Source organism: Rhinoderma darwinii, chromosome 12, assembly GCF_050947455.1.
Source record: "Rhinoderma darwinii isolate aRhiDar2 chromosome 12, aRhiDar2.hap1, whole genome shotgun sequence".
NCBI classification, from domain to species: Eukaryota; Metazoa; Chordata; class Amphibia; order Anura; family Rhinodermatidae; genus Rhinoderma; species Rhinoderma darwinii.
In genome coordinates this window covers 50,876,801-50,890,069 of record NC_134698.1, presented here as the reverse complement: position 1 = coordinate 50,890,069, position 13,269 = coordinate 50,876,801, and the positions used below count along the sequence as shown (strand labels likewise).

Here is a 13,269-nt window from a genome sequence, read left to right as displayed (position 1 = left end):
ATTTTGATCCGTTTCTTTCAATTTTTTCCCTGTTCGTTTTAACAACGTGGTAAATTTTTTGCCACACACTTCCTCTGTAGATAATGCCACACACTTCCCTCTGTAGATAATGCCCCACACTGCCCTCTGTAGATAATGCCACACACTGCCCTCTGTAGATAATGCCCCACACTGCCCTCTGTAGATAATGCCACACACTGGCCTCTGTAGATAATGCCCCACACTTCCCTCTGTAGATAATGCCACACACTGCCCTCTGTAGATAATGCCACACACTGGTGTCTGTAGATAATGCCACACACTGGTGTCTGTAGATAATGCCACACACTTCACTCTGTAGATAGTGCCACACACTTCACTCTGTAGATAGTGCCACACACTTCCCTCTGTAGATAATGTCACACACTTCCCTCTGTAGATAATGCCACACGCTTTCCTCTGTAGATAATGCCACACGCTTCCCTCTGTAGATAATGCCACACGCTGGCCTCTGTAGGAAATGCCACGCACTGGCCTCTGTAGGAAATGCCACGCACTGGCCTCTGTAGGAAATGCCACGCACTGGCCTCTGTAGGAAATGCCACGCACTGGCCTCTGTAGGAAATGCCACGCACTGGCCTCTGTAGGAAATGCCACGCACTGGCCTCTGTAGGAAATGCCACGCACTGGCCTCTGTAGATAGTGCCACACAGCCCCCTATAGATAGTGCCACACAGGCCCCTGTAGATAGTGCCACAGTGCCCCCTGTAGATAGTGCCACAGTGCCCCCTGTAGATAGTGCCACAGTGCCCCCTGTAGATAGTTCCACAGTGCCCCCTGTAGATAGTGCCACAGTGCCCCCTGTAGATAGTGCCACAGTGCCCCCTGTAGATAGTGCCACAGTGCCCCCTGTAGATAGTGCCACAGTGCCCCCTGTAGATAGTGCCACACAGCCCCCTTGTAGGTAGTGCCATAAAGCCACCTGTAGGTAGTGCCACTGCCCCCTTGTAGGTAGCACCCCGCTTAGATGGAACCCCCCCTGTAGATAGTGCCACTGTAGCTCCCTGTAGGAGCGGAATCCCTCTGGCCAGGGATTGCGCTTCAGGCGTTGCCCCTGATGTCACTGTTCATATATGAGAGCCACTTTTATATTTTTCTGTCAATGTGACTGTATGAGGGCTTATTTCTTTTCAAGACAACTCAATTTTGAAGGTACATATAAATTATTGATCAACTTTTATTAGCTTTCTTTGGGTTGGAATGAGAAAAAAATAGCAATTCCGTTTTACTACTTTTTAAATTTACGCCGTTCATTGTGCAGCACAAATAACATATCATTTATTCTATGGTCCGGTATGATTACATCGATATTAAATATGCATAGGTTTTTTTTCTTTGTTTTACTACTTGTGCACCCATAGCAAATTCCATGTAAAAAAAAATGTTTTTAAGTCTTCCCCCAGGGGACTTCATAATGCGATCTTCACTTATATAATGCTATGGTATACTTCATATAACAAAGCATTAGTGCCTGTCAGTGTAAAAGTGATAGTCTATTGGGCTGTGACGTTGTTAGGCCCTGGCCGCCATGAAAAACCATCGACACCCCGTGATAGTGTTGCAGGGGTGCCGATGGGAAGACAAAGGGGAGTCCCCTCTATCTGTTAAACTTCTTAGATACGGAGGTCTCTACTGGCCGCGGCATCTAAGGGGTTAAACGGCAAGGGCCTGAGTAATCTCCGATCCTGCCCGTTGCAGCGCAATGTTACCTGTATAGTAGTACAGTCGGTACCTGCTGCTGATGCACCGGGCACAGCTTTTGGGCCAGCGCAATAATCGCTATAAAAATGTACGTCAAGGTGCAGGTAGTTAGGGGTTCGGGCTGGATCAAGAAACAGCTTTCACATAGTGTCGTTTTTCCATGCATTTTTAAGCGAAAACCAAGACTGGATGCAAGAAAGAGAAGTATTTCATTTAGAATTTTCTTCTGTTTAGGTCCTAACAGGCTGCCTGTCAATATAGCAATTACAGGCATAATACACCACACCTACTGTAGTAGTGCAGTATTTTATGTAAGGTGCCTTTCACACTGCATTTTCCCTGTACATTTGACTCATGCGACGGTAAAGTTCCCGGTGCATATGTCAAATATACCCGTAGGCTACCATCAGTGGCGTAACTACCGCTGTACCATCCATAGCGACTGCTACGGGGCCCGCAGCATGAGGTGGCAAGTGCAGCAGCTAGCAGCCGCTACGGCTACTACAGTGGTAGCCACGCCACATTCAATAGTATCTGCGTCCTATTGAACACTATGCCATTGGCTACAAGCCACTTGTTCAGTCACTGGATCACGCCGGTCTACGCAAGGATCCCGTCGGCTTTGAGGAGGCTTGTGTAGAAGCGCCGTTCGTCGCAGGAACAGGACCTAGGTGAGTAGAACGTTTTCTGGTTTTATTTGTTTTAAGGGCGCGATCTACAGGCCCTATCTACAGGGTGGGCTGTATGGCAGTATCTACAGGGTGGGCTGTATGGCAGTATCTACAGGGTGGGCTGTATGGCAGTATCTACAGGGTGGGCTGTATGGCAGTATCTACAGGGGAGGCTGTATGGCAGTATCTACAGTGTGGGGTTGTAGAGAAGTATCTACAGTGCGAGGGCTGTATGGCACTATCTACAATGTGGTGGTTGTATGGCACTATTTACAATGGGGTGGCTGTATGGCAATATCTACAGGGGGGGCTGATGGGCAATATCTACAGGTGGGCTGTATGGCAATATCTACAGGGGGGCTGTATATCAATATCTACAGGGGGGCTGTATGGCAATATCTACAGGGGGGCTGAATGGCAATATCTACAGGGAGGCTGTATGGAAATATCTACAAAGGGGCTGTATGGCAATATCTAGAGGGGGGCTGTATGGCAATATCTACAGGGGGGCTGTATGGCAATATCTACAGGGGGGCTGTATGGCAATATCTACAGGGGGCTGTATGGTGTTATTTACAGGAGGCTGTGTGGTGCTATTTACAGGGGGCTGCATAAGGCTATCTACAGGGGAGCCAGTATGGTGTTATCTACAAATGGGAGGTGAGGCGCTATTTACAGGGGGGCTGTATGTCGCTATCTACAGGGGGAGGTGGAGGTTGCATGGCACTGTCTACAAGGGGGCACTGTCTACAGGGGGAGTTGTATAGCACTGTGTAAAGGGGGGCTGTATGGCAAAACCTATGGGGGACATTATCTACAGGGGGGGGGGGGCTGTGTGTGGCACCCAGGGGAGGGGGGCCCAGTCAAAAGTTTGCTATGGAGCCCAGTCCTTCCTAGTTACGACACTGGCTCCCATTATACCGACAGAGATCAAAAGAGTGTTCTTTTGACCTCTGTCAGGCTGCATACTAGGCCCTGTCTTTAAGGCCGGGTCTCCATAGCAACATATCGTGGTTGCTTATCACTAGAATGCAGTGGGATATCGCCTCTAGTATAAGTCTATGAGGGTGCATTTATTGGCAAACACATGAGATTTCCCTATCCATAGGGTTGTAAAATCAAATTCTACATATCACATCTGATTGCTTCACAATACAATGCAAGCGATATGTCATTGTGTAGCCCTGGCCTTACTATAAAAAAAAAACCCCTTCCTATACAGATAATGGATATGCCTCTCCTCTAAATGCAAAAGATGTCCCCCTCATCTTTTCTACAGTTCTTGGTAAATAATGTGCCAAATCTTTATAATGACCATACAAATAAATGTCCCATTCCTTTTATTTACCTTGTTGCATGCCCCCTAGTTGAACTCCCCTGTATCCTATTTTACAGAATGTTCTGAAAAGCAAGTGGGGTCCTTTTCTCTTTTAATACACTTTTGAAGCACTCTATTTGCTTTTGCAGCTGCTGTTTGGCATTAAGTGGTGCTTCTCAGCTTGCTGCCAAGTACAATACCCAAGTCCTGCTCTTGCCTTCTTTCCAGTTGTATTCTATTTAATGCATATAGTCATTCTATTACCGTGCCCTATGTGCATTACTTAACATTATGTATATGTGACAAAAACTGACACTTTCTATACCATCTACAAGAATATTCATAAAAACAAAGGAAAGAACTGGGCCCAGTACTGAGTTTTGTGGCACTCCACTGCTAAGTCTATTTTGAGTATCGTTTACAACTACTTTTTAGCTTCTTCTACTCTGCTGTCTTATCCAGGTTTTTGCCCCTAATCCCTAAACGTCCAACTTCTTTACTAGGCGCATTTTTTTTTTTTTTGCGCAATGCGTTTAATGTTACACATAATCATTTACTGTGGATAGATCTGCTGCCCATGCCTGTTTTCTGGTCTCCTGTAGATGGCAACTCCCTGTATTATCCTTGAGATGGACGTCTGTGCTTTGTCATTCCTTTTGTAGTCTTTTTACTATGAACAAGAATCCATTTTGTTCTCTTGTCTTAAAACGATTAGGTATAAAGGTAAAAAAATTCTGCAAACTAAATTGTGTAATAAACATCTAACGTTTGTTCCTCTTTTGGCTGACCACAAAGGGTAAAGATTCTTCTTAATTCCCAGAAATAATCTATCACAAACTCTGAGCACGTGGCTAAGAATATGATGACTACATCTATAATAAATCATGTGACAATGTGTAAGTGTTTTCGTTATGATTGGATGGACCAAAGGCCACGACCCCTCTTATGTGATTGGAGGGGGAGACATGGCCAACACCCCTTTTAATGAAATATATAATATATAACATATGTATTGTTCCTTGATAAACCAGAGAATTTGATTACACTTACATATTGTGTCAAGTGTGTTGTTTCTCTCCGATGCATCGTATCCCTTGCATGCTCTCCCACCTATTTGGAACCAGATAGAGACAACAACGAGGTCCGGTTGATGACCTGCCTAAATTGATGGCCACAACATCCTCAAACAGAGAAAGTGTGATGACATAGGCGAATGCTGTAATAATTTTCTCCAGTGATCACGAACATATAAAATGTAACATTTCAGAAACCCCCTTTAAAGAGGACCAGTCACTAGGTCATATAAGTTGAAGTGGTGTACTGACCTAAACAGCACAGTCTTCCTGATTATAGCACTGTTTTTCTTTTTTTACTGCCCCCCCCCCCCTTGTTCCAGAGATCCGGCCCACTGTTGTGTTGGCTCGCTATATGCTAATTTGCTGTAGTTGGCCAAAAGGGTGTAAACTACCCTCAAGCTGCCTCGCACTGATTGGTCAGCATCAGAGGCAGGAAAGTTAGCTCCACCCCATTGGCTAACCACAGCATAGAGGGAACCAATACAACAGTGGGCCATATCTCTGGAACAAGAGAGGGCAGGAAAAAAATAAAAACAGTGCTGAAATCAGGGAGACAGCGCTATTAAGGTCAGTAAACCAGTTAAACTTATATGAGCTTATGACATGTACTCTTTAAGGACCATTTTATTTGAGGGCTAAAATAGGCATGTAAAACTTTTAAAAGATTTTGGATCACGCTATATATATATTTCTTATGTTGACTATAGCTTTTTACATTTGTGGATCTTATTTTAATTGTGGATACTAATTTTCAAAAACGCTGTACACCTATGTTTTCCATGTGAGTCAAGCTGACTGATCTATTAGCTTGTTTCTTATAGCTGAATACAGCCAGATGGCAGCTAGGGGCACTGAGCGGGATCAGATATGTCCAGTGCTCATCCAGCTCTGCCCTATAATTGCCTGTAGATCCGTAGGTGCTCAGCAGTTCCAGGAAGGTTGCAAATGTGCTACACTGCCGGCTTCCTTGTCATTCTGTACCTCAAGGGTCCTCTCTATGGCTCACTGGGCGTTCTCCAGCAGCGAATGCCAAGTCTAATAAGCCTTCTGAGCGGTGTCCTGGTGCATGCACTGACATACATTCTGATCTCCCTGCATATATAATCTATGTAGCAAAAGTAGCAACTGCCTGGTCTCAGAGGCACCGTCTCCAACATGATGGCACAAAGCAGACCCATATGATACACAAACTGTGTGATCTCGCATCATTATAACCTATGCCATGAAATATCAAGAAGGCCCATGCTGGGATTTGTGGTTATCTTTTCTTTACGGTGTTCAGGTGATGAATCATTTCTCTAGCTAATACCTTGTATCTGAAATACAAAGCTCCAGGGACTTTCTTTGTCACTGTAGTTCAAAGGCACACACAGCATGAATAGCATCCCAGACTAATTTATAATAAATCTGAGGAAAAAGTCATCAGCTCAGGGATTCCTATTTCATGAATAACATGTGTGCTAGGGTTTGTGTTTAACATAATTATTAGCCAGGGTGCAAGCAGTTAAAAGAAAGCGTCAGCAGTTTCATTAATTTCTACTTTCTATGACATTCTTGGAGATAAAAAATAACATGATGATTTCCTCAACAAGGGATACCCAATTCAACATTCATTACATTGTGTAGCCAAAGTAATGCAGTGTCCTAGTTGAAATGTCCGCATAGAACATAGCCTGAATGTGATGATCTCAACATACTTATGCGCTGTTCAGGAAGGGAAACATGAAATATCGTTATTGCCATTGTAATAAAAATGTACATAAAGGGGTTTTCCACGTTCTGACAACTGATGACCTATCCACCGGATAGGTCATCAGTATATGATTTGTGCGTGTCCGACACCTGGACCTTGCACCAATCCGCCACTCCACCGGATGATATTGCCGGAAGCAGATGGCTCTGGTCCAAGAATAGTGGCCGAGCTGCAGTATTGCAGCTCTGCTCCTATTTAAAGAGGCTCTGTCACCAGATTATAAGTGCCCTATCTCCTACATAATGCGATCGGCGCTGTAATGTAGATAACAACAGTGGTTTTTATTTGGAAAAATTATTATTTTTTTAGCAAGTTATGAGCAATTTTAGATTTATGCTAATTCGTTTCTTAATGACCAACTGGGCGTGTTTTTACTTTTGACCATGTGGGTGTGAAGAGAAGTGTATGACGCTGACCAATCAGAAAATTGCTCATAACTTGCTAAAAAATTATCGTTTTTCAAAATAAAAACCACTTCTGTTATCTACATTACAGCACCGATCAGATTATGTAGGAGATAGGGCATTTATAATCTGGTGACAGAGTCTCTTTCAGTGAATAGGAACAGAGCTGTAGTTCTGCCGAATAGCCGCTATGCAGTGGTCGGGGCCATCTACTTCCGGCTCCAACTACTGCATAACGTTCCAAACATCCGGAGAACGAAGGCAGCCGGAGTGGCGGATCGCTGCGGGGTCCGAGTGTTGGACACGCACCGATCATATACTGATGACCTATCCGGTGGATAGTTCATCAGTTGTCAGAAAGTAGAAAACCCCTTCAAGAAGTTTTCATTTGTATACAAGCCGCAGGCTGCATTAAGGGGTCCTGACATTGACATCTTAAAAGGTCTTTAAGTGAATGCCTACCTATTGTGTCAATATTAGCTGCAAAATTCTGTGCAGATTATTTTCTTCACATATCTTTGTAGCAGTTGGATGTGTGTTTTTCTGATACAGAGCTTCAAATCCACTGCATACTATAGACATAGATTTAGCAGCCACCACTAGAGGGAGTTTATGAGCGCCCTGCATACTGTTTTATCATTGATGTATAAGCAGTATTCAATAAGCCTCCTCCAGTGGCAGCTGCAGGTATTCAGCATGTTATGTTTTAATCCATGTCTATGCAGGGGATCTGGAGCTCTTTATCAGAAAAACACAGCTCCGACTGCTATAAAACAAATTTTATGATTTAACTCTTCCCCATCCCTTGGTTGAACTTTATGTAAATGTGTCTTTTTTTCAACTGTACTATGTATGTAGTAGGGTGAGCACTTCTCTTTCAGTAGTCCCAAGAGACAAACCTTCAAATTTATGGTACTGGAGAAGACACTACATGGGACATCTGGCTTTGGATTACTGGCATTAGCGATTGGCATGAAAACGCAATGGGAAATGCAGTATTTCTCCTCCTTCAACCACATATGTTGGATGGAATAATGATATATTTAACTGTATATAAGTATTGTGATGGTCTCTGACACTCTTCACAAAAAATCTATTTTTCAATGGTGCCTGAATTTGTTAGAAGGATTTGTTTGAATTGCAGTTCAATCCGCATATCAACTTGTAAACTAACCACTCGTACATTCAGACATTACAGTCTTTGTTTGTTCAGAATAAATGGCATTGGAGGTTGATATCATTTTCTAATACTAGAGCAGATGAGGCGATTTTTTTTTCTTTTTTCAAAAGGCCTTCAGTTGAGAACATGAGCGTCAAAAGAAGACAATACAAAGTTATTGGTGAAGACGGAGTTACAGGCAGAGAAATGAAACCAATCTATGACGCAGACAACGGCAACACAGGTAAATTTACTTTACATTCGTATTCTTAACTACAATAAAGTGCTGTAACATAAAAATAACCTCACAAAGGAAACAAATGAATAACCTTCACTGAAACTACATCAAAATCAAGATAAATACACTGTGTACGTCTATATGAGAACATGAATCCTACGTAGCTAAACCCCCTCACACTGTAATACATAGAAATGCAATCAGCTTTATGAAAGTACGTCTTATTGAAAAGTTTGGGCACCTTTTGTCAGATAACATGTTTTGTTGATTCTCTGAGAGAAAACAAGTTAAAGATTTATTACCATCTTACAAGGTTATGGCAAATTGCTAGGATATGCAATCACTTTATGATCGGTGGGGGTCCGACCTCTGGGACTCCTGCCAATTCTAAGAATGAAGGGTTCACAGTGCTGCTTTTGCACTGTGGCCTCTTCACTGTTTTTCCCGGCACAGCATCTCCCCGGCCACCCATTATGCAGGGAACTGCAGCACAGCCCCATTCAAGTCTATGGGGTTGGCTAAAATTCCCTGCACAGCTGAGTGGCCGGTAGCACCGTTGTGCAGGGAAAGCTTAGAAGGGAGACATAGTGTTAAATCAGTGCTGCGGCCTCTTCATTCTCAGGATCGGAAGTGGTCACAAAGGTCAGACCCCCACTGATCATACAGTGATGGAATAACCGTTTAACTACAGGAAGCGGGCTTAAGTATAATATATTTATTTTAAAGGGGCTTACCCACCTAAGACATTGATGGCAAATCTCTAGGATAAGCCATCAATGTCTGATTGATGGGAGACTGCAACCCACATTAATAGCACGAATGAAGTGGCAGTGGCGCTAGGAAAGTGCTGTGTCCCTACAGCCCGTTGGCTCTACTCTTTCCTTTTTTTTTCTGCATGGCTAGTCCATTATAATCAACGGCTAAGCATGTGGCGTCTGAAAAAAAAGCTGATATGCCATTAATAAGTGGGGAAAACCCATGGCATTTTGTTTATATTTTTAGTCTATCAGTAGAATTTTACTTTGACTAATCTATATCATTCATCTATTTGACACATTGTGGTCCTTACAACCTATATAGCTTTTCTTTTGTCTCCCTAACTCATGAATGCCTACATTCCCTATATGGCAGATGTGCTGTTGGGGACTTTAGGATAGGTAATAACCACTGTGGAAGATATAATGCCAGCATGTATAGCTACATAGTACGGTTGAAAAAAGACACATGCCCATCAAGTTCAACCTAGGGATGGGAAAAGGGAAGGGAAACCTCTCTACACATAGGAGCTAATATTTTTTCATTCTAGGAAATTATCTAAGCCTTTTCTAAAGCCATCTACTGTCCCTGCTGTGACGGCTCCTGCGGTGACTATTCCATAGATTCACCGTTCTCTCAGTAAAGAAGGCTTGTCCCCTCTGCAGGTTGAACCTTTTTTCTCCAGATGGAGGGAGTGCCCCCTTGTTTTTAGAGGGGGCTTTACATGGAACCGGATTTCACCATATTTTTTGTATGTGCCATTCATATATTTATATAAGTTACCTACGTCCCCCATTAGTCGTCTTTTTTCAAGGCTAAATAGGTTTAATTCTTTTAATCTTTCCTCATAACTTAGATTCTTCATGCCCCTTATTAGCTTCGTTGCTCTTCTTTGTATTTTTTCCAACTCCAGGGCATCCTTTCTATAAACTGGAGCCCAGAACTGAACTGCATATTCTAGATGAGGCCTCACTAATGCTTTGTAAAGTGGTAATATTACATCCCTGTCCCGTGAGTCCATGCCCCTTTTAATAGACAACAATATCTTGCTGGCCTTTGAAGCAGCTGATTGACATTGCATGCTGTTATTTAGTTTATGATCTACAAGTACACCCAGATCCTTCTTAACAAGTGACTCCCCTAGTATTGCTCCCCCTAGGACATATGATGCATGCAGGTTGTTGCTACACAGATGCATAACTTTATATTTATCTACATTAAACTTTATTTGCCAAGTGGACTCCCAAACACTCAGTTTGTTTAAATCCGCTTGCAATTCACGAACATTTTCCATAGACTGAACATTACTACATAACTTGGTGTCATCTGCAAAATAGAAATAGTGCTATTAATTCCATCCTCTATATCATTAATAAATAAGTTGAATAATAGTGGTCCCAGCACACAACCCTGGGGTACACCACTTATAACCGGGGACCATTCAGAGTAGGAATCATTGACCACAACTCTCTGGATACGGTCCTTGAGACAATTCTAAATCTAATTACAAACTATACTTTCTAAACCTACAGTCCTTAATTTACCCATTAGACGTCTATGAGGGACAGTGTCAAATGCCTTTGCAAAGTCCAAAAACACTATATCCACAGTGGCCCCTCTGTCTAGGCTTCTGCTCACCTCTTCATAAAAACAAATCAGGTTAGTTTGACAACTTCTGTACTTCGTAAAACCGTGCTGGCTGTCACTTATAATACTATTTTTTGTCTCATAATCCTGTATATAGTCCCTTAATAGCCCCCCAAACATTTTCCCCACAATGGTATGTTAAGCTTACTGGTCTATAATTACCCGGGGAAGACCTAGAGCCCTTTTTGAAAATAGGCAACACATTTGCCCTGCACCCGTCCCTTGGCACTATACCAGTCACTAGATTATCGCTAAATATTATTAAGAGGGGGACTGAAATAACTGAACTAAGCTCTTTAAGAACTCTAGGGTGTAACCCATCTGTCGTATGAAGCATACAATACATGACTGAAAGCTGCTCGGATAAATAATGGCATGATTAGCAGTAGATTTCATAAGTTTACAGTTCATGGTACCATGAATCAAGCACTATACACATGTCAAGGAATGGACAACAAATAAAACGATTTCTCTGTGCAACAGCATAATATGGTGCAATAAGAATGTATATGAAATAAAAACATAGCATTGCTGCATGTAATACCATGCAAATGGTAGGTATTGAAGAACTACAGACAATAAGTTGAAGTAAAAATACAAGCAAGGATCTATTTTTAAAATTATTATATATATATATATATATATATATATATATATATATATAGGACCATTAACTAGGTTTCCCTAGTGGCCGGATCATTTACAAAAAGGTCCGTGGGCCACTCACCTTTGCCATCATGGCTGCATATGCTGTATACAGGGGGTCATCCTCAAGCTTGCTGTGGATAAAACAAAAACAATCTTAATCAATAACAAAAATAGAATTTACAGTGAACAAATCTTCTTAGGTTCAAGCAGTTCAGCACTTTTTCACGTTACCCAATACACCTTTTTGAAATGGAAATGAAAGGGGTTTTCCTGCCATAGCAAGTGATAGCATACCAGTAGTATATGCAATCCATTCTTGATGAGAGGGGGTCTAAACTGCAGAGGCCCCCTATGATCTAGAATGAAAGGGCCTTAGTTTGAGTTAAGCGTTGCTGCTCTTTTATGTATTTTCCTGCACAGCCACGATCTCGTCCACAAGCTGTACACAAAACTGCAACGCAGCCCCATACTCTTGAATGCAGCTGTATTGTAGTCCCCTGTACAGTGGGTGGATTATGGTGCCACTATGCAGGGAAAACTTTGGTTTCTTCGGTCTCTGGATCCCCAATCATAATGTGATGGCATTACATCATTAAATTAAAAGATGGGAATACCCCTTTTACGCATGTATCCTAGACCTCACCACCCTGGAATTGTCAAAAGAAATTCCCCTAAAAATAGAGGTAATTTAGTCTTTTGAATCTCTTCTGTCAAGTTATTAAACATTCTATTCAGCTTTTTCTTAGTTTAAGTTATTTCCATCCTCAAAAGTGACAACTGGAAACCGCAATTAATTGGTGTTGTCACAAAGACTCATATAAATAACAAAGAGGCCAAATAGAATTTTTAACATTTCAAGAGTTCAATTTAAGACCTAAAGAGAGGTAGTAATTCAAGGACAAGGAGGTAAAAAGATAATATAGGTGTACTCTCAGCAGAATTATGTTTGCATCGGCCGACTACACTGCAGCATATACCAGAAAACCAGTATTGCCTCGGGTTTTCAAAGATGTATTCACCGTAACTATTATGGGAAAGCCAATATTGTGCATTGGAAAATATGCTATTCCATGTGTATTACACATTAGATCTAGCCAGAAACAACCTCCACCATCCAACTAGTTGTCATTATGGTACCTCCTCTCAGTGAGGGCATTGCGACTGAAGTGTAAAATGATCTGGTGAAGAGGATCAGGTTTTTTCTCTGTCTCCTCCTCCTCTTCTTCCTCATTCTTCTTAGGATTCTGGGAGAGATAAGGAATATTTCATAAGTTTATAACCATGGATGAATTCCTCAGTACCAAAATCATGATGTAGAACGGTCTCTAGCCTTTTCTAGACTGAAATAAAGGTCAAGCACATTTTTGACACCTTTTGCTTGGTATCCCCTCCTTATGTTAACTTTAGTACAAGCATTGTGCGTATAAGCACAACCTTGAAATGACCAGCACTTTACTACTAGTGACTGTATCCAAATACCGTTTAGAGTTCAGAATTCCCAGTAGTAAATAAAAGGATATGTGAACACAAATCTATCAATGAGTTCAACTTCTGGGGGCACAATATATTCAACTTAATCTGCAGCAAACTGGTAACGTATCATAAAATGTCCATGCAGCTTATGAAACTAAAGTTGGTTGAGATAACTCATGTGAGATCATTAAGGCTTCGTTCACATCTGCGTCGGGGTTCCATTCATGGGTTCCATCGGACCTTTCCGTCAGGGGAACCCATGAACAGAAACCAAACTGAAAACAAAAACGGAAACCATATCTTTCCATTTTCATTACCATTGATTTTAATGGGGACGCATCCATTGCAAATGGTCTCCATTTGTCACCGTTGTGTAAGGGTTCTGT

General features: G+C 42.0%; 1 protein-coding gene across 4 annotated transcripts in view; it reads right to left on the bottom strand.

Moving 5' to 3' along the window:
* Positions 1-13,269, bottom strand: part of RYR3 (ryanodine receptor 3) — a 658,838-nt gene that overhangs the window by 98,532 nt on the left and 547,037 nt on the right. For all 4 annotated transcript variants that reach the window (XM_075844915.1, XM_075844916.1, XM_075844917.1 and 1 more), the window contains 2 exons: positions 12,548-12,654; positions 11,490-11,541 (listed from right to left, as the gene is read on the bottom strand). In XM_075844915.1, the coding sequence (XP_075701030.1) occupies positions 11,490-11,541; positions 12,548-12,654 (159 nt within the window). The remainder of the gene's footprint in view (positions 1-11,489; positions 11,542-12,547; positions 12,655-13,269) is intronic.